The 21,475-nt window shown below is 39.5% G+C and overlaps 1 protein-coding gene across 10 annotated transcripts in view; it reads left to right on the forward strand.

The window, feature by feature from the left end:
- UBE3D (ubiquitin protein ligase E3D) overlaps positions 1–21,475 on the forward strand; it is a 179,844-nt gene that overhangs the window by 47,487 nt on the left and 110,882 nt on the right. Inside the window, exon 9 of one of the 10 annotated variants that reach the window (XM_015136839.3) lies at positions 13,710–15,865. The exons of the other annotated variants lie outside the window; for them this stretch is intronic. Within the exon in view, the coding sequence (XP_014992325.1) occupies positions 13,710–13,800 (91 nt within the window). The 3' untranslated portion in view covers positions 13,801–15,865. Of the gene's footprint in view, positions 1–13,709; positions 15,866–21,475 lie in introns of those variants that run through there. 10 annotated transcript variants of the gene reach the window in all.

The raw sequence follows: 21,475 nt of genomic DNA on the forward strand, positions 1-21,475 counted from the left end.
ACAACTAATTGAGTATACTATCAATAGGAGATTTTTATGCTAGTTTTTGTTTCATTCTAATTTGCTGTGATGGTTAATAGTAAGTGTCAACTTGATTAGATTGAAGGATGCAAAGTATTGGTCCTAGGTGTGTCTGTGAGGGTGTTGCCAAAGGAGATTAACATTTGAGTCAGTGGGCTGGGGAAAGGCAGACCCACCCTTAATCTGGGTGGGCACCATCTAATCAGCTGCCAGAATGGCTGGAATATAAAGCAGGCAGAAAAACATGAAAAGACTAGACTGGCTTAGCCTCCCAGCCTACATCTTTCTCTAGTGCTAGATGCTTCTTGCCCTTGAACATTGGACTCCAAGTTCTTCAGCTTTGGGATTAGGACTGGCTTCCTTGCTCCTCAGCTTATAGATGGCCTATTGTGGGACCTTGAGATTGTGTGAGTTAATATGATCATATATGTGTGTGTGTGTATATATATCTTCATATATATGAAGATTTATATATTTATATATGAAGAGATATATATATGGCTTTTTATATATGAAGAATTAAATATATGTATAAAAAGATTTACAAATATATGTCTATATATTCTATTAGTTCCGTCCCTCTAGAGAGCCCTGACTAATACGGATTTTGATACCAGGAGTGGTTCTAGAGGAACAGAATATTAAGGATAGAGTTCTTTCATTGGTTTTGAGGTTTCTGGAGTTGGTTGCTTAATATGATTACATCCAAAAATGCTAAGGTCTCTACTTCTGATAACATGGAGAACACTGATAGTCCTTGGCATGAACTGTTAACAGAGTTATGCACAGTAAATACATTTGACACTCCTGATTCACTGCTCATGAGAGGCAAGGAGTTTAGTGACTCTCCGCATAATGCCTTTGACTATATTAAGGAACATAATGAAGTTGGTTGGTTGCTCCTAAGTTCACTGGACAAAGTGATGAAAGAAAATGATGAACTCAGGGATTCTAACTCCCAGCTTCAGAAACAGATACGGAGCCTCAAATCTGCTAAGACTGCCTTGAGTGAGAATCTTATCTCCTGTAGAGAAAGAGTTGAAATTGTGGAAAATCAGACACAAGTTTATCATGTGAGTGACTGACCTGCAATGAAAAGTGTATGCACAGCCTCACCAGGTGTCTACTGTTAAAGTGAGGGGATTAATCGGGAAAAAATGGGACCCTGAAACTTGGAATGGGGATATGTGGGAGGACCCTGATGAAGCTGGGGATACTGAGCTTATAAACTCTAAGGAACCTTTCTTGCCAGAAGACACAGCTTCCCCATCCCCAGTAGTGGCAACATCCCCTTTCCAACCCATGCTGCCATCAGCATTTCCACCTTTGTCTGAGGAGATAAACCCTTTACTGCCTGAGGCAATAGCGATGGCCTCCCCAGAGGCAGTTTCCAAGCAAGATAATGTTGCTTCTCCTCAGGAGCCACCCCCAAAACCTCTGTTTGCTTCTAGACCTATAACTAGACTAGAGTCTCGGTGGACCACTAGAGGTGAGGTTGAGAGTAAGACCCATGAAGAGGTGTACTACAAGCGAAAAGAACTGCTTGAGTTTTCTCATGTATATAAACAGAAATCTGGAAAACAGGCATGGGAATGGATATTAAGGGTGTGGGATAATGGTGGAAGGAATATAGAGTTGGATTAGACTGAATTTATTGATTTGGGCCCACTAATTAGGGATTCTTCATTTAATATTGCAGCTTGGGGAGTTACAAAAGGTTCTAATAGTTTATTTGCTTGGTTAGCTGAAAGATGGATTAAAAATGGCCCACTGTGAGTGAGCTGGAAATGCCTGATCTCTCTTCGTTTAATGTAGAGGAAGGGATGGTGGAGTGGATTAGTCTCTTTAGACCTACTCATCCCAGCTGGGAGGGTCCAGAAGATATACCCTTGACCAATGCTTTGTGAAATAGATTTGTGAAGGCAGCTCCTTCATCTTTGAAGAGCCCTGTAATTGCCCTTCTCTGTATGTCAGATCTAACAGTGGGAACTGCAGTCACTCAACTACAAAATTTAAATACAATTGGAATAATTGGATCCCGAGGTGGCAGGGGCCAAGTGGTGGCACTCAGCTGTCAAAGGCAAGCTGGGCATAGCTACTGTAATGGACAGAAGAGGCAAAGCAGCAATCAGAATAATCTGACTCCTGTCGAACTCTGGCATTGGCTAATTACAATGTTCCTAGAAGTGATAGGAAGCCTACTGCATTCCTACTTAATTTATATAAGCAGAGAACTTCCAGACTAATTTGAATTATAAAAGCAGAGAATCATAGTCCCTCAATCAATTTCCAGACTTGAGCCAGTTCACATACCCAGAACCCCTTGAATGAAAGGGAGACCGGGTCCCCTTGAGGAAGGACCACTCTACACTACTGACAGTTTATGCTGTGAATCTTTCTCCCATCCTTCCCCAAGGAGACCTCCAGCCTTTTACCAGGCTAACTGTTCATTGGGCATAGGGAAATGATCAGACATTTCAGGGACTACTGGACACTGGCTCTGAGCTGACGCTGAGTCCAGGGGACCCAAAATGTCATTGTGGTCCTCCAGTTAAAATAGGGGCTTATGGAGGTCAGGTAATTGATGGAGTTTTAGCTCAGGTCTGACTTACAGTGGGTCCATTGTGTCCCTGGACTTATCCTGTGGTCATCTCCCCAGTGCCAGAATGCATGATTGACATAGACATACTTAACAACTGGTAGAACCCCCACATTGGCTCCCTGACTGTAGGTTGAGAGCCATAATGGTGGGAAAGGCCAAATGGAAACCATTAGAGCTGCCTCCACCTAGAAAAACAGTAAATCAAAACCAATATCGCATCCCTGGAGGGACTGCTGAAATTAGTGCCACCATCAAGGACTTGAAAGACGCAGGGGTGGTGATTCCTACCATATCCCTGTTCAACTCTCTTATTTGGCCTGTGCAGAAGACAGATGGCTCTTAGAGAATGAAAATGGATTATCGTAAGTGTAACAAAGTGGTGACTCCGATTGCAATTGCAGTACCAGATGTGGTTTCATTGCTTGAGCAAAGTAACACATCTCCTGGTACTTGGTATGCAGCCACTGATTTGGCAAATGCCTTTTTCTCCACTCCTGTCCGTAAGGCCCACCAGAAGCAATTTGTCTTCAGCGGACAAGGCCAGCAATATGCCTTTATTGTCCTACCTCAGGAGTATATCAACTTTGTGTCATAATCCTATTTGGAGAGACCCTGATCACTTCCCTTCTTCAAGATATAACACTGGTTTGTTATGTTGAGGACAGTATGCTGATTGAATCCAGTGATCAAGAAGTAGCAAACACACTGGACTTATTGGTGAGAGATTTGCGTGCCAGAGGATGGGAAATAAATCCAACTAAAATTCAGGGACCTTCTACCTCAGTAAAATTTCCAGGGGTCCAGTGGTGTGGAGCCTGTTGAGATATTCTTTCTAAGGTGAAGGAAAAGTTGCTGCATTTGGCCCCTCCTACAACCAAGAAAGAGGCACAACGCCTGGTAGGCCTGGTACGATTTTGGAGGCAACACGTCCCTCATTTGGGTGTGTTACTCTGACCCATTTATCGAGTTACCCAAAAGGCTGTCAGTTTTGGGTGGAGTCCAGAACAGGAGAAGGCTCTGCAACAGGTCCAGGCTGCTGTGCAAGCTGCTCTGCCACTTGGGCCATATAACCCAGCAGATCCAATGGTGCTTGAGGTGTCATTGGCAGTTAGGGATGCTGTTGGAGCCTTTGGCAGGCCCCCATAAGGGAGTCTCTGCTGTTAGCAGAGGCATCAGGATTTTGGAGCAAGGCCCTGCATCTTCTGCAGATAACTGTTCTCCTTTTGAGAAACAGATCTTGGCCTGTTACTGGGCTTTGGTGAAAACTGGATATTTGACTATGAATCATCAAGTCACCATGTGACATGAACTGGGTACTTTCTGACCTGTCTAGCCATAAAGTGGTCCTGCACAGCAGCATTCCATCATCAAATGGAAGTGGTATATACATGATTGGGCTCGAGCAGGTCCTGAAGGCACAAGTAAGTTACATGAGGAAGTGGCTCAAATGCCCATGGTCTGCACTCCTGCCACCCTGCTGTCTCTTCCCCAGCCTACACCAGTGGCCTCGTGGGGAGTTCCCTATGATCAGTTGTCAGAGGAAGAGAAGACTAGGGCCTAGTTCACAAACGGTTCTCCACGATATGCGGACACCACCTGAAAGTGGACAGCTGCAGCACTATAGCCCCTTTCTGGGACATCCTTGAATGATAGCAGTGAAGGGAACTCTTCCCAGTGGGCAGAACTTGGAGCAGTGAACCTTGGATGCAAGGAGAAATGGCCAGATGTGCAATTATATACTGATTCATTGTAGCCAATGGTTTGACATGGTCAGACATTTGGAAGAAGCATGATTGGAAAATTGTGACAAATAAATTAGGGGATGAGGTATGTGGATGGACCTCTCTGAGTGATCAAAAACTGTGAAGATAGTTGTATCCCATGTGAGAGCTTACCAACAGGTGACCTCAGCAGAGGAAGATTTTAATAATCAAGTGGATAGGATGACTCATTCTTAGCCTCTTTCCCCAGCCACCCTGTCATTGCCCAATGGGTCCATGAATAAAGTGCCCATGGTGGCAGGGATAGATGTTATGCATGGGCTCAGCAACATGAACTTCCACTCACCAAGGCTGACCTGGCTATGGCCACTGCTGAGTGCCCAATTTGCCAGCAGCAGAGACCAACACTGAGCCCTTGATATGGCGCCATTTTGGGGGGTGATCAGCCAGCTATTTGGTGGCATATTGATTATATTGGACCTCTTCCATCATGGAAAGGGCAGAGGTTTGTCCTCAGTGGAATACACACTTTGGATATGGATTTGCCTATCCTACACACAATGCTTCTGCAAGACTCCCATCCGAAGACTCACAGAATGCCTTATCCACCATCATGGTATTCCACACAGCACTGCCTCTGACCAAGGCACTCACTTTATGGCTAAAGAAGTGCAGCAGTGGGCTCATGCTCATTAGACTCACTGATCTTACTGTGTTCCCCATCATCCTGAAGCAGCTGGATAGAACAGTGGAATGGCCTTTTGAAGTCACAATTACAACAGCAAGTAGGTGACAATACTTTGCAGGGCTGGGGCAAAGTTCTCCAGAATGCCGTGTATGCTCTGAATCAGCATCCAGCATATGGCAGTATTTCTCCCATAGCCAGGATTCACGGGTCCAGGAATCGAGGGGTGGAGTGGAAGTGGCACCCATAGTGATCCACTAGCAAAATGTTTGCTTCCTCTTCCTGCAACATTACTTTCCGCTGGCCTAGAGGTCTTAGTTCCAGCAGGAGCAACGCTGCCACCAGAGGACAAAACAATGATTCCATTAAACTGGAAGTTAAGATTGCCACCTGGACACTTTGGGCTCCTCCTACCTTTAAGTCAACAGGCTAAGAAGGAAGTAACAGTGTTGCCTGCGGTGAGTGACCTGGACTATCAAGATGAAATCAGTCTACTGCTCCACAATGGAAGTAAGGAAGAGTATGCATGAAATACAGGAGATCCATTAGGGCATCTCTTAGTATTACCATGCCCTGCAATTAAGGTCAATGGGAAACTACAACAGCTCAATCCAGGCAGGACTACAAATGACCCAGACCCTTCAGGAATGAAGGTTTGGTTCACTCTACCAGGAAAAAAACCACAACCTGCTGAGGTGCTTGCTGAAGGCAAAGGGAATACAGGATGGATAGTAGAAGAAGGTAGTCATCAATACCAGCTATGACCAGATGACCAGTTGCAGAAACAAGGAATGTAAGTGTCGTGAGTATTTCCTTCTCCTTTTGTTAAAAACACATTTGTGCACTTGTACTAAGAAAATATCTTCATCTTACTTACTTTTTCCTTTATCATGTGACATAAAGTTTATTGACTTCATATGAGCTTTTAAGTATTGTTAACTTTATGGAATAGAGGGTTGGGGATTGGTGCATTTCCGGTTATATGAAGGATAGTTGTATTACGTTAGGCATAATTATGACCTTCTTATTGTTTTTATTTGAAGATTATGTATGATCTCAGGAGATGTGTATGGGTACAAGTTAACAAGGGGTCTACTCGTGATGATTAATACTAAGTATAAACTTGACTGGATGCAAAGTATTGATCCTGGGTGTGTCTGTGAGGGTGTTACCAAAGGAGATTAACATTTGAGTCAGTGGGCTAGGGAAAGGCAGACTCACCCTTAATCTGGGTGGGCACCGTCTGATCAGCTGCCAGCATGGCTGGAATATAAAGTAGGCAGAAAAAACATGAAAAGACTAGACTGGCTTTGCCTCCCAGCCTACATCTTTCTCCTATGCTGGATGCTTCTTGCCCTTGAACATTGGACTCCAAGTTCTTCAGCTTTGGGATTTGGACTAGTTTCCTTGCTCTTCAGCTTACAGATGGCCTGTTGTGGCACCTTTTGATCATGTGAGTTAATACTCCTCAATAAACTCCCCTTTATAGGTATTTATCTGTCTTATTAGTTCCATCCCTCTAGAGAACCTTACTAATACATTTGCCTGATGTTAATACTACTATATTTACTTTTAAAAAATTGTTGATTTGTTCTTTTTGTGTTTATTTTCACCTGTCTTGTGTCATTTAATCAAGTGTATATTGCATTAAGATATACCTTATGAACTGTGTATAGCTGGATAGTTTAAAACTCCAGTAGGAGAGTCCTTCTATTTTAATGGTGAATTTAATTATTCACATTTATTGTGATTTTGATGAATTTGGACATAGTTTGCTCTTTTAGATTGGTTGCCCTCTCTGTGTCATTTCTTTCCTCCAATGATTTGGAAGCAAAAAAGAACTTTTTTGTTTACTTCAAAATGATTATTCGTGATTAACCTTAAAATTTTAATACACATTTAAATTTACTCTTTTTTTTAACTGTCAATATTTAGATTTAATTAGTATCCATACTCTTCACTGGAACAAGGAAAGACTTGGAGATTCATGTTTGTCTTTTTGCTCGCTCCCTAACCTCCTCCCTTTCCTATGTTGAATCCTTTGTGATTCTGATGATATGATGGTTGTATTTCTTCTTAAAGAAATATTAAGCTGAAGCCCTCCTCCATTTGTCTACTGTCATGCATCATGACCATGAAAGTTTTGTATCTTTATTATAAATACTTCCTTAAAAAGGTATGGTATCATTTGATATGTTCTCTTTTTGTGATTTTTTTTACTCAGTATTCTTTGTTTGATTTTTTTAATGTGATGAAGTATACTCTTTAATACTTCTTTTAACCTTGGACTGTAGTCAATCTGTGAGTATCTGAAAATTTATTATATCTATTCTGTCTCTCCAAAAACCTGTAGGATTTTCTTTTTATCCTTGGCTTTCTAAGATTTTATACAGATATGTTTAAATGTGAGCATTCACTCAAAATTTTCTCTTATGTCATAATCTCTTTTTACAGATACAATCTCTGTGATAATAATATTTTTGCTTGTTGTTTCTCTATTAATGTTTTCCTTGGGTGTTGGCTCTTCTGTTTTTGAGAACAAAGATTGAGTTTGGTACCTGTCTTTCATGGTGGTGCATTTCCCAAATGTTTGATTATTTCATTAGAATTCCTGCCCTGAAATGTAAACTCCGCGTGAACCAGGACCATCTCTGTCTTGCTCAGCTAGATGAGTACTTATAAAAGTGCTCAAAGCATTCAATTAATGTTTGTGCAATGGTGCATGGTTTTCTGCTTATCTTTGTAATATTTAGTAATCATTATTTACCTATTGGTAACTGTAGGTTCTTGTTACCATAGCCTGCCTATATGGATTAGTGAAAGATGACTCACAGGATATACTAGCATGCATGTACCAGTTTGTCTTTTGACAACTTTCAAGTATTAAGAAAAAGGAAGTAGTTTATTTTGCTGATTGTTATATTCATTATATGTAGAATCTTTACCTTTCCTTTCTTGAAGAGTATTATAAGAATCTGATGCACCTGCCTTATTACTTCACTCATTCTTAACAAATTCCTCTGACACTGGAAATATTGTGACTATAGTCTTATGTGTTCTCTTGTATTCAATTAGTAGATTTTTTAAAACTCCAACTGTCTTAGGGACAAGTTGACATCTAATAAATTAATTTGGTCACTTTAGTTTGCCTGTTGCTTATAACTACTTTTGTTGTATTTTTCCTCCTGCTATTGTTTGACGCTCTGCCCCCAAGGTACGAAGAGAAGTAGGTAAACATGCTGTGAGTTATTTACTTTGTCATTTAAGGACATTAGTGTCTTTTTGGGTGTGACTGAACAAGCTGTAGACTTCCTGGCATATTTTTGGCACAGGAGGTGGTGTATTAACTATTTTAGTCCAATTGGCTAGAACTTTTTTCTAGTGGAAGTGTGGATTGCCAGATGGTAGTCTAAAAGAGGAAAATAGCAAATGTAACTATGGTTTTATTTCCTTGAGCATACACAAAAAAGTGGCATGTAGTATTTTTAGAGTGTTCCTTCTTTCTAGCAATAGACACACATCTCTGTCAACACTCAACACTTTGAAGTGTATTGTTTTTCATCCTCCCCTCCTGCCCACTCCAGCTAGAGTTTCACATCTTGGTGAGCGCCAGTGGTTTTTTTTTTTTTTTTTTTTTTTACTGCTCCACATTTTGTATTGGGGAAATAATTTATTTCATATATCACATTTTTTAGTTTACTTATCAGCATTTAGATGCTAAATATTAACTTTTTGGCTTTAGATTCTATATTAACTTCTGTAGTTTAAGTCTGCCAATTCATCAGTCCACCTGTGGCCTCATATGCTCTAGACTGGGAGTAATTTAGCCTCACAGGAGACATTTGGCAATGTCTGGAGACATTTTTAGTTGTCACAACTTGGGGAACTACTGGCGTCTAGTAAATAGGGATGTTCTTAAGCATCCTTCAGTGCAAAGGAGAACTCCCACAACAAAGAATTTTTCAACCCCAAATGCCAATAGTGCCAAATTTGAGAAACCCTAATCAAGACATCTGAAATCAAACTTTGTCTGCCTTTTTCCCTCTGTGTGTTATATAGCCCACAATTTTCTTGAAATTGTGTTTAGGCCAGCAAATAAGAAAATCTTACTATCACATGAGCCAAAATTTCTTTTTCCTTATATTTTTTACTCTTTTTGAGACAAGGTCTCACTTTGTCACCCAGACTGGAGTGTAGTGGGTCAGTCTCAGCTCACTGCAGCCTCAACCTTCTGGGCTCAAGTGATCCTCCCACCTCAGCCTCCCAGGTAGCTGGGATTACAGGTACATGTCACCACACCTAGCTACTTTTTGTATATTTATATTTTGTAGAGGTGGGATTTCGCCATGTTGCACAGACTTATCTCGAGCTGCTGGGCTGAAGTGATTCACCCACCTCAACCTCCCAAAATTTTGGGATTACAGACATAAGCAACCATACCCAGTGAGCCAAAATTTCTATTAAATATAATCCACTTTAACTTTGTTAGGTTAAACAGAATAAGTGACAAAAAACATAAATGTTTATGTCACACCTCTCTTTTTTCTGTAAGGGAAATATGAAGAATAGATTTGTTTTTATTAAATATTGATGAAGAATTTCATAGTTATCAAGCTCCTTGCTTTTGTATTTTTAGGAGAAAAAGACTTAGGAGAATGCAATTAGTAGGGAGTAAAGAAGTGTTTTTTATTTAAGCTAAAATTGAATTCTCTTCACTTTGTAAGTTACATGAGCCCTAGTATTGGTATTGGTAGTGGTTCTTCCCACCTTTTTCAAAGGATAAAATATCTAATTTAGGAATGTGGAAATTTGAGCTGAGAAGAACAATTCTACATTTGACTATTATTAATAACATTTTCTTACAAAATATATTGAGGAAAAAATGATGAAATGTTATTTTCAGCTTTAATAAAATATAGAGACTAAACTATAAACTAGTTTGGTTTCTTTATTTTGCTACATATTGCTAAATATTATCTCTAAAGTAGATGTGTTGTTTTAGCTTAAGATAGTTTTAAAAATATGTTATTTTTTCCAGTGAAGTAAAAACAAATGTAACCACACCCATATATATTTTGTAGTCCTAGAATAGTATTAGTAGTTGTCTTTACTTGTAAAGTAGTATTTCCTTATCTTTTTTCTTTATTTCAGCAGGAAAATTGAAACTCTAATTTTAAAAATTGTATTTAAAAACACATAACACAAAATTTGCCATTTTAACCATTTTTAAGTGTATATTTCAGTAGCGTTAAGTATATTCTGTTGTTGTGAAACAGATCTCCAGAACAATTTTATCTTGCAAATCTGAAACTCCATACTCATTAAACCACAACCCTCTTTCCCACTCACCCCAGCCTCTGTTAACCACCATTCTACTTTCTACTTATGTGAATTTGACTATATTATAGTTGACTAGAGCTGCCATAGCAAAATACTACAGACTAGATGCCTTAAACAACAGACATTTATTTATTTTTTCTGGAGGCTAAAAGTCTAATTTTAGAGGGTAAAATTCCAAGATCAAGGGTTGGTTTCTCGTGAGGGCTCTCTTCCTGGCTTGTAAATGACTGTTTTCTCTCTGTGTCCTCGCATGGCCTTTCCTCCTGTGCATGTCAAAGAAAGAGAGAGATCTCCTGTGTCTCTTCCTCTTCTGGTAAGGACAGCAGCCCTATCAGATTAGGGACCCATCTTTATGACCTCATTTAATCTTAATGACCTCCTATCTCCAAATACAGGGACATTGGGGTCCTATCTCCAAATATAGGAACATTGGGGTTAGGGCTTGAACTTACTAATTTGAAGGGACACAATTCAGTCCATAACATTGGCTACTTTTGTTTGTTTGTTTGTTTGTTTTTTGAAACAGAGTCTCACTCTGTCACTCAGGCTGGAGTGCAGTGGTGCTATCTCTGCTCACTGCAACCTCTGCCTCCCAAGTTCAAGTGATTCTCCTGCCTCAGCCTCCCAAGTAGCTGGGATTACAGGCATGAGCCACCATGCCTGGCTAATTTTTGTATTTTTAGTAAAGTTGGGGTTTCACCATGTTGGCCAGGCTGGTCTCGAATTCCTGGCCTCGAGTGATACACCCACCTCAGCTTCCCAATGTACTGGGATTATAGGTGTGAGCCACCGTGCCCAGTCAACATTGACTACTTTTTGATATCTCTTGTAAGTAGAATCATAGTGTTTGTCTTCCTGTGACTAGTTTATTTCATTTAGCATGATGTCCTCAAGTTTCATTCACATGGTAGTATGTGACAGGATTTCCGTCCTTTTAAAGACCGAGTATCTTTCCATGGTATGTATATACTACATTTTGTTTATCTTTTCATCTGTCAGTGGACATTTGGGTTGCTTCTACCTCTTGGCTATTTTACATAGTGCTGCTATGAACATTGGCGTGCAAATATCTTTTTGAGGCCCTGTTTGCAATTTTTTTTTCTTTTAATTAAAAAAAAAAAAAATAGAGACAGCATCTTACTATGTTGCCCAGGCTGGTCTTAAAACCCTGGTCTCAAGCGATCCTCAAGCCTTAGCCTTCCAAAGTGCTGAGATTTCGTGTGTGAGTCACCATGCTCAGTCTCAATTCTTTTGGATATATATCTGGAAGTGGGTTTGCTGGATTATATGATAGTTCTATTTTTAATTATTTAAGGAACCTTCACACTGTCTTTTATAGCAGTTGCAGCATTTTATAATCCTATCAAAAGTGCAGAAGCAGTCCAGTTTCTCCACATCCTTGCTAGCGCTTGTTATTCTCTTTTTTTAAGAGTAGCCATCGTAATGGATGCAAGGTGATATCATTGTGGTTTAATTCGCATATTTCTGATGATTAGTGATGTTGAGCATCCTTTCATGTTTGTTGGTTATTTGCATATCACCTTTGGAGAAATCTCTGTTTAAGTCCTTTGCCCTTTTTAATCAAGTCCTTTTAATTTGTTATTGAGTTGTAGGAATGCTTTATATTCTGGATAATAATCCCTTATGAGATGCATGATTTGCAAATATGTTCTCTCATTCTGGAGGTTGCCTTTTCACTTTGTTCATTGTGTCTTTTGATGCACAAAGGTTTTTAAGTGTGAGATAGTCCCATTTCTCTATTTTTGCTTTTGTTGCCTGTGCTTTTAGTGTCATTTCCAAGATATCATTGCCAAATTCTCCTTAATTCTGATACTCTGCACCTGATGTGGCAGAGACTGTCATTGCCTGAAATAACTTTGGAAATAAAATTAGGTGGTTTTGAGAAGATTTAGAGGAAATTGTCTTTTTGGTTGGTTAAAAACAAAAAAACACAAAGGTTAATTATGCTGATTTTGTATCCAGCAGAGTATCTAAGACTATTATTTAATAGTTGTGTAACCTGCTAAAACACTTTATGTTATCTTATTTGAATAGTGTGTGAATATGATGTTAGAATAAATGAATGAAGGAATTGACAAGTGTCACCAAATGCTAAAGAACGTGTTATTAAACAATCTCAAGTAAGTGTTTATTCCACTTCCCACTTAGGAGTCACAAGGTGACATTGTCAGTGCATCCCAGTTGGGTACATTGACTTTGCAGCGTAGGATGTACTTAAACTTCAGAAGTGAATGTTCAAGTCTTACGTTTTACAATCAAGAAATCTGAGGACCAAAAAGAGAAATAACTTCAGTTAGTCAGTATGTTACTGATAAAACCAGAATTAGAGTTGGGTTGTCCTGATTTCAAATTCAGTACTTTTCATTGTATCATGTAGTCTCTCACCAGAAAATATTAGGAGATCCGAAAAGGCCACTATGAATGTGTATTTTTCCTCAAGAGAAATTCTCCTGGTAGTTTAGAATGTGTCAAACTTTTGATAACTCCTCAAAATATACTGCTTACTATACTATATTCAGTGAAATTTATGCCTCTTAATCTGTAACATCAGTAGCAGAAACTTCTGATTTACAGTATGTTCATATCTGATGTTATAGATCAGAATTTATGGGTACAAATGTGATTTTCTTTAGAAGTTCAATGCCTTAGCTCCTTAGAACAAGAATCTATTGAATAGAAATTACTCTGAAGATACAGAGAAGTAGTTAGGTGCTTATGGAAAAATATAAATGCATCATTTGAAATCACTTTTTACATATTTGTCTGTTAGTATTATCACCAAAATGTATACATCTAGGGACCATTCATTATTAAGCAAATTAAGTATGTACTTCTTTCATTTGTAAATGGCAAATATCTTTTTTAGACTTTTAAGTATAGTCATGAACTTCACAGAGACATTGCAATGACAGACTGCATATATGGCAGTGGTCCCGTAAGATTATAATACTCTATCTTTCCTGTACCTTTTCTGTGTTTAGATATGTTTAGATACATAAAGAATTACCATTGTGTTACTGTTGCCTACAGTACTCAGTGCAGTAATGTGTGCTATGGGTCTGTAGCCTAGGAATAATAGACTATATCACTTAGGTTTGTCTGAGTAACTCCATGATGTTCACACAAAGACGAAGTTGCCTAATAACGCATTTCTCAGGATGTATCCATGTTGTTAAGCGACACATGACTGTACAATGGCCTAAACTAAAACTTGTTTTATTTGAAATTCCTGTACTATACATGAATCCAGTAGTAATAATAAAAGAAGAAACAGAAAATAAGGCATATAATAAAAGTGAGCTTTTTTTTTTTTTACTAGAAATTCCAGGTGTCCTATGAAAAGCAGTTATTCTCTTCAGATCGCTTCCTTGAGGAGAATCTGGTTTCCTTCTTCTGATGAAAAAATATGAGACAAATCTGATCATGACCTGTGAGAATAAAAAGGGCTTGGGGACTGCGATTGGGTAGAGGATGGAAGGGGAATCAGTATATAAAATTGCTTCTTCTCTGTTCTATGTTTTCTAATTGTATGTGAGATAGTTTTATGAGTCAGACCTGAAGTAGTTGTCTTAACCTTTCGTATGAGAAAGGTCTACGTTTTCCTTTTTTCTCTTTTTTATTACCTCCTGCTGTACTTGGTACTGTATTAATAAGTGATTTTGAAGCAGGAGAACAAAGATTTTGCCAAAAAGGAACTTATGGTCAAGTTAAGGCAACATGGTAAATACACCCCCAAAATGTATTCAAAAGACCAAAATCTATATAAATGCTAATGTCTTAGTCTCTTGTGCTGCTATAACAAAATACCTGAGACTAGGTAATTTATAAACAACAGAAATGTATTTATCCAGATTCTGGAGGCTGGGAAGTCTAAGATAAAAGTGCCAGCAGTTCTGATGTCTGGTGAGGGCCCCATGTCTGCTTCCAAGGTGGTGCCTTGTTACTATATCCTTACAGGATAAAAGGGATGGAAGGACAAAAGGGCCCAGCTAGCCCCCACCAGCCTTTTTTTTTTGAGATGGAGTCTCACCCTGTCGTCCAGGCTGGAGTGCAATGGCACAATCTTGGCTCACCGCAACCTCTGCCTCCCGTGTTCAAGTAATTCTCCTTCCTCAACCTCCCAAGTAGCTGGAATTACAGGCGCCTGCCACCACGCCCAGCTAATTTTTGTATTTTTAGTAGAGATGAGGTTTCATCAGGTTGGCCAGGTTGGTCTTGAACTGCTGACCTCAGGTGATCCACCTGCCTCAGCCTCCCAAAGTGCTGGGCTTACAGGGGTGAGCCATCATGCCTGGCCCACCGGCTCTTTTAAAAAGTACTAATCTCATCCATGAGGGCAGAGCCATTGTGGTCTAATCTCCTCTCAAAAGCCCTACCTCTAAATACTGTTGCATTGGGAATTAAGTTTCAAAATGACTTTTGGAGAGGACACAAACATTCAAACCAAAGCATCTATGGAACAGGTTTTCATGGAGAACAGTATTCATTCACTGAATTAAAGAAAATAGAACAAAAGGTAGGAAGTACTGTCCCCCACTCCACCCCTATTCCAGGAAAAACTGAAAAGAGCTGGGCAGCAAAAACATCCACGTGTTCAAATAGTGGATTCTAGCTAATGAAAGAGTATGTGGCTCCCAGAGGGCTTGGGAAGGTGGGGTGGGGGTCAGACACCTACTGTAGAGATGCTCACATTTGTTTCTTTCAAATATTAGTTTCTACTCAACAGGGTGTTTTGGAAGAAAGGGTTCCACAGCTGAAAAAAAAAATTTAAGAATCACTGTGATATGAGGTGATATTTAAGAATCTGTGATATGCATTTCACCAGACTATGCTTGAATCCACTGGATTATGGCAAAGTTATGACTTGGAAAGCAACTACACTGAAGTTCTAATTGTTAGAATGGTCTTCCTTTTATTTGAGATAAATCTGCTTCCTAGACACTCTTCCAGAGCTGCTATTTTTTGAACATGATAGCTCTTCAGAGATTCAGGTAACCTGCTATTCTCTCCAGGCCAAACATTCTGAGATGGGGTGGCTTCAAGCTTCCCTTTCCTTATACAATCTCTTTTTCCTTGTGGTCTTTCCCCTTTCCTATTACCATCTTGATTGCCTATAAGAAGATGTTGCCCAGCATCCTGTCAATTGTGTGCAGTAAGAGGTGAACTGGAGAGAAGCTAAAGCTAAGGCTGCATCCTACAAGGCTGCTGTAGGAAATTTGTATATAAAGGGATAAGGCATTTGCAGTGAAGCTAGAGAAAAGAAGCTGAATTGTAAGAATCCATAGAATTTGGACAATTAATAGAAAAGTTTTCAACTTCAGGAATTAGAGAAGGTCATTGATTCATTCAGCAAATACTTATTAAATGTATAGTCTTGTGCTACATATTAGGAATTTAATATTGAGCTAAATGAGACCTTGTATCACAGACTTATTACAATCTAGCAGGAAAAATAAATAAATGCAAAACTGCAAACTGATTAGTGCTGTGATGAAGAGATAAATGGTGCTATGAGAACAAATCAGAGAAAAACCAACTGGGTCAGGATAGGAGTCCATGAAGAATTGATGCTTGGGCTAGGCACAGTGGCTCATGCCTGTAATTCCAGCACTTTGGGAAGCCATGGCTGGCAGATCATCTGAGGTACGGGGTTCGAGACCAGCCTGACCAACATGGAAAAACCCCGTCTCTGCTAAAAATGTAAGATTAGCCGGGTGTGGTGGCACATGCCTATAATCCTAGCTACTCGGGAGGCTGAGGCAGGAGAAACCTTTGAACCCAGGAGGTGGAGGTTGCAGTTAGCCAAGATTGCACCATTGCACTTCACCCTGGGCAACAAGAGCAAGACTCCGTCTCAAAAAAAAAAAAAAAAAAAAAAAAATTGATGCTTGACTACTGCCTGAAGGATGAGAAGAAGTTTACTGTGAAGAGCTTCTAGGCAAGGGGTAGGAGGCAGTACAGTGAGTACAAGGGACAGGAAGGTCAAGGTGACTAATAGAAACAGGCGTAGGGTAGGGAAGACAGACCAACTCAGGGACCCAAAGGGACTTGAAAGAGTTTAGTCTTTGTCCTAAGAACAATAAGAACCTATTGAACATTTTATCCAGAGAGAAGGAAGAGGTGGTTTAATTTAAGCTTCAGAAAGATTGTTCTGGCAGCCATCTAGAGAACAGTTGGATTTGGGTAGATCAGATAGGAAGCTATTGCAGTAGCCTAAGAGAGAGAAATTATTTTAGTTTGGACCTGGGTAATGGTGGCTGCGATAGATTTGAGAGATACTTATTAAGTAAAATTGCATACTTGGTGATTGATTGGATTTGGGGAATGGGCCGCCAAATACTGGGATAGATAATATTGGAAGAAGATAAAGTTTTGGGAGAAGATAATTGGTTCACTTTTGTACATGTTGAGTTGGAGGTGCATTTGAGTTGTTCAAGAGGGAATAGCAAATAGAATGTTAATATATAGACCTGGGGTTCAAGTGAAAGGTTAGGGCTGGATTTGTAAATTTGTGAGTCATCTGCATATTAGTCATAATTGAAGCCAAAGGCATGAGTAAGATTATTTAGGAAGAAAGAATGGAAGACAGAGTAGTGAAGAACTCCCACATTTATAGGCTAGTTAAAGGAGGGTGAGTCTGGAAAGGAGATAGAGGAGTGGTGAGACAGAAGGAAAACAACAGTGTTGCTTTTTAGAAGCTAAGGGAGGAAACTGCTTTAAGAAGGAGAAAGTGGTCAAATGCTGCTGAGAGAGAGGTCAGTAAGATGTTGAATGTAAAACATGCATTGGATGTAGATTACAAAGGTTATTAGTGACTTTAGCAGGAATTTTCTTGTTGAGTGCCTGGGATGGGAGCCGGGGTGGAATGGGTGAGCAGTGAGTGAGAGGTGATATGCCAAACAGTAAGTGTGGACCACTGTTTCAAGAAGTTTGGCTGTGAAAGGAGAAGAACAGAGAAGAAGGGGATGAGAAGCTGACTTAAGGTAGGCAGGTGGGGTTAGACTCACTTGAGTCTATTTAAAAGCAACAGGGGGCCGGGTGCAGTGGCTCAGGTCTGTAATCCCAGCACTTTGGGAGGCCGAGGTGGGTGGATCACTTGAGGTCAGGAGTTCAAGACCAGCCTGGCCAACATGGTGAAACACTGTCTCTACTAAAAATACAAAAATTAGCTGGGTGTGGTGGTGTGCACCTATAGTCCCAGCTACTTGGGAGGCAAAGACAGGAGAACCACTTGAACCCAAGAGGCAGAGGTTGCCATGAGCTGAGATCACGCCACTGCACTCCAGCCTGGATGACAGAGTGAGACTCTGTCTCAAAAAATAAAAAAGCCAACAGGGAAGGTCCTGTTGAGAAGAGGGTTATTACACATGAGAAAGAAGGTATGACTGATAGCAGGATTCCAGGACAAAATGAAAAGGTCTGGTATCTCAAGTTCTGGTGGAGCAACCAGCCTCAGGAGCAGGATAGCTCTCCTTTTGTAACAGGAAAGAAGGAGATCAGTATTGGAGTGGCTGGAATAGATTTGCGTATAGGTTTTGAGAAGATGAAATACTCGTCCTCTGATGCCTTCTGTTTTATCTGTAAGACAGGAGTCGAGAGGGAGGAGGCACAAGAGGCAGGAGGCACAAGAGGGAGGAAGCACAAGAGGGAGAAGGGATGAGGGTAGTGGACACTTGCAGATTTGAGGAGAATGGAGATTTAAAATGGTCATTTGGAAAGGAGATGAGTGAGATGCCCAGAAATGTGTGGACTTGGTAGGCATTGTTCATTGCCCATTTGAGGTTCATGATCACAAATTCATAGTGATGTTAACCTTTCTTATGCTGTGACCTTTTCCAGCTTGTCATCTACTAAGCACAAGCACAGAGAAAGCAGACAGTTGAGATCATCCGGGTTAAAGTTTGGTTGTCCCCATGCAAAGAGTACTGTGTAACTCTTGTATTATTATTATTATAGTGATGGACTATAGAATCTATATGGCCTATTTTAATGACTTAAGAGTTGGAAAGAGGCTGTAGTTTTTAATCACTTACTGAAACTTAGATCTGGTAGAAGAGAAAGCTTTTAATTGTATATTTGAAGCTTCTTAAAAATGTTTTTTAAATACCAAAGATTATTGATGGCAAATGATCCTCTTAAAATATATTAAGAAAAACTCTAATCCCTTAATGGAGTTTTAGCACTTATTCAGACACATGCCCTGAGTTAAATTTCCTTCCAGATTTTCCATGTGATTTTTGTAATCCCATTTTGTAAGGAAATGTATTGGCCTAATGTGAAATGACATGTATAAAGAAAAAGGTGGGTAATCTTTAGTGTCTGCCAGAATTTTAATTTGACATTTGTCATATAAAGCAACTGCAATGTTCCTGTGGTTCTGCTTTTGTTTTAAACATTGGGGTTGAAAAATGATCTTTGGATCCTAAAGTCAGCTGGAGTAGAGGGAAGAAGTCAGTTTCTTTCGTTATCACTTGGGGACTTTTTATCCAGATCGCTGTAAGAGCCCTCCAGGTGCATGCACCTCTATTGCAAAGCAAAATAAATGGAACATTTCATTATTGGAGTTCCCACTGTTAAGTCTAGCTGCTGCTGTAACATCCATTGTGGAAGGAAGTGCTTGTCCCAGGCACCTATGCAAGGCTTCAGGCCAAAGGCCTGTAGCAATAGCGCTGTCCTCCATGGGACACCCTCTGCCTTACTGCGCAATATCAACACCCTCTGCCTTACTGCACAATATCAACTGCCAGAACCTTACTCTTGTCATTTTCTCTCCATGTCAGAGAAAACTCCCATACTTAAATCAGTCATTCCTAATTCCCTAGGTAAATGGTGAAGGCATTCTCCTTGTAAAATAATTTCAAATCATAGGGTCAAGTTCAAATCCCTGGACTACTATTTCTAATTTCACTCCCGTCTATATAACCACTGTAACCAGGTTGCTGTGTATTTTTCCAGACCTTTACCTAAGCGTATACATATATTTATATATGCCCCAGAAGTATATATAAAAACCATTGTGTTTTCCTTTTTCTTTTTTTAACATAAATAATATCATATACCATAGTGTCCTTTTGCAATTTATTTTTCACACAATATTATGTCTTCTCAGTACGTATAAATGTATCTCATTCTTTAAACCTATATTCCATAATGTATTTCATGATTTATTTCATTATTCTATTAAAGTTATTTTAAATTTTTCTTTGATACAATTCTGCAGTGAAGACCTTTGCACATGCCTTCTTGCGCACCTCTGCAACAATTTCTTTAAAGTGGATGGAAAGAAGTGGTGGTGGTATTCCTGGGGTATATTTATTTTAAATTTTTAAAAACTTTATTTTGGAGTAATTTTAGATATACAGAAGAGTTGCAAAGTTAGTACAGATTGTTACTGTGTACCCCTAACCCATATTCAGTTTCCCCTAATGAAAGATGATAATATTATCGTGACATCTTTGTCAAAACTAAGAAACCAACATTGGTGCACTGCTGTAACTACATTTCAGACTTTATTCACATTTCACCAGGTCTTCAAGTAATGTCCTTTTTTCTATTCCAGGATCTAATTCATGATACCACATTACATTAACTCGTCATGTCTCCTTTGTCTCCTCTAGACTATGATAGTTTTTCCTTGTTTTTCATAACCTTGACAGTTTTGAGGAGTATTGGTTAGGCATTTTGTAATATGCCCCTTCATGCCTGATGTTTTTCTCATGATTAGACTGGGTTGTGGGTTTGGGGAAAATACCATCACATCATATTAGGGTATCCACCTTCCATTACCGGCAATGTTAGCCTTGATTACTTAGCCAAGGTAGTGTTGGTCAGGTTTTTCCACCAAGCTACCCTTTTTCCCTTCCCATGCTGTATTCTTTGGAATTGAGTCACTAAATCCAGCCCACACTCAAAGGGCTAGGAGTGATAAGCTCTGTGTCCTGGAGGAAGGTATTATCTGTAGATTTTATTTGGAATTTTTATGTAAGAAAGATTTGTTTTTTCTCTATCGTTTGTTCCTTCAATTATATCTTAAGGACTCATGTATATTTATTTTATAATTTGGGTTATAATCCAGTACTATGCTATTATTTATTTATTTACTTATTTTGTTGCTCAAATTGTTCCAGCTTTGGCTATTGGGAGCTCTTTTTGGCTGACTGTCACGTCCCTTTGCCTAACCCCGTACTTTTAATTTTTGAGCACCTCCTTGCTTCCTGATCTCATAAAATACTCCGGACTTACCTTATATTTTCGCATTTTTCCCTGCCTCAGCCCTAGAATCAGCCATAAAAGAAACCCTGGTTCTTTTTTATCAGGGGATAGAAGTGCTCCCTACTACTGATGTTTTTTGCTTTTTTGAGATGGAGTCTTGCTCTCTATCTCTCAGGCTGGAGTGCAGTGGCATGATCTCAGCTCACTGCAACCTCTGTCTCCAAGTTCAAGCGATTCTCCTGCCTCAGCCTCCCAGTAGCTGGGATTGCATGTGCCTGCCACCACACCTGGCTAATTTTTGTGTTTTTAGTAGACTCGGGATTTCCTCATGTTGGCCAGGCTGGTCTCCAAGTCCTGGCCTCAAATTATCTATCCGCCTTGGCCTCCTGAAGTGCTGGGATTACAGGCATGAGCCACCATGCCCGGCCTACTGATGTTTTAAAGGTTAAGAGCTACTGTTCAGTTGCTCTCCTATAGGCTTTTCTAGTTGACGCCTTTGTTGTTCTCCTCATACCTGTTACAATACTTGACACTATTAGGATTACTAATTTTGCCCTGATAAAATTGTATCTTTTTTAAAAGACTGTTTCTCTGATTACTAGTGTGGTTGAACATCTCTGTTTATGTTTATTAGACACTTGAGCTTCTTTTTCTATGAATAACCTGTTCATGTTCCTTTGCTTACTTAAGTTGGTGACTGTGAGTGTGTGTGTGTGTGTGTGTGTGTGTGTGTTAGTATTAATCCTTTATCTGGTTTTGATGAGTAGTCCTTTTTTCACCCTATCACTTACTTTTAAACTATATAATTTCTTTTGACATACAGAAGTTTTAAATTTTGATACTGTCACAATTGAAATTGAAGGCTTTTGCTTT

This window comes from Macaca mulatta, chromosome 4 (assembly GCF_049350105.2).
Source record: "Macaca mulatta isolate MMU2019108-1 chromosome 4, T2T-MMU8v2.0, whole genome shotgun sequence".
In the NCBI taxonomy this organism is placed as follows: Eukaryota; Metazoa; Chordata; class Mammalia; order Primates; family Cercopithecidae; genus Macaca; species Macaca mulatta.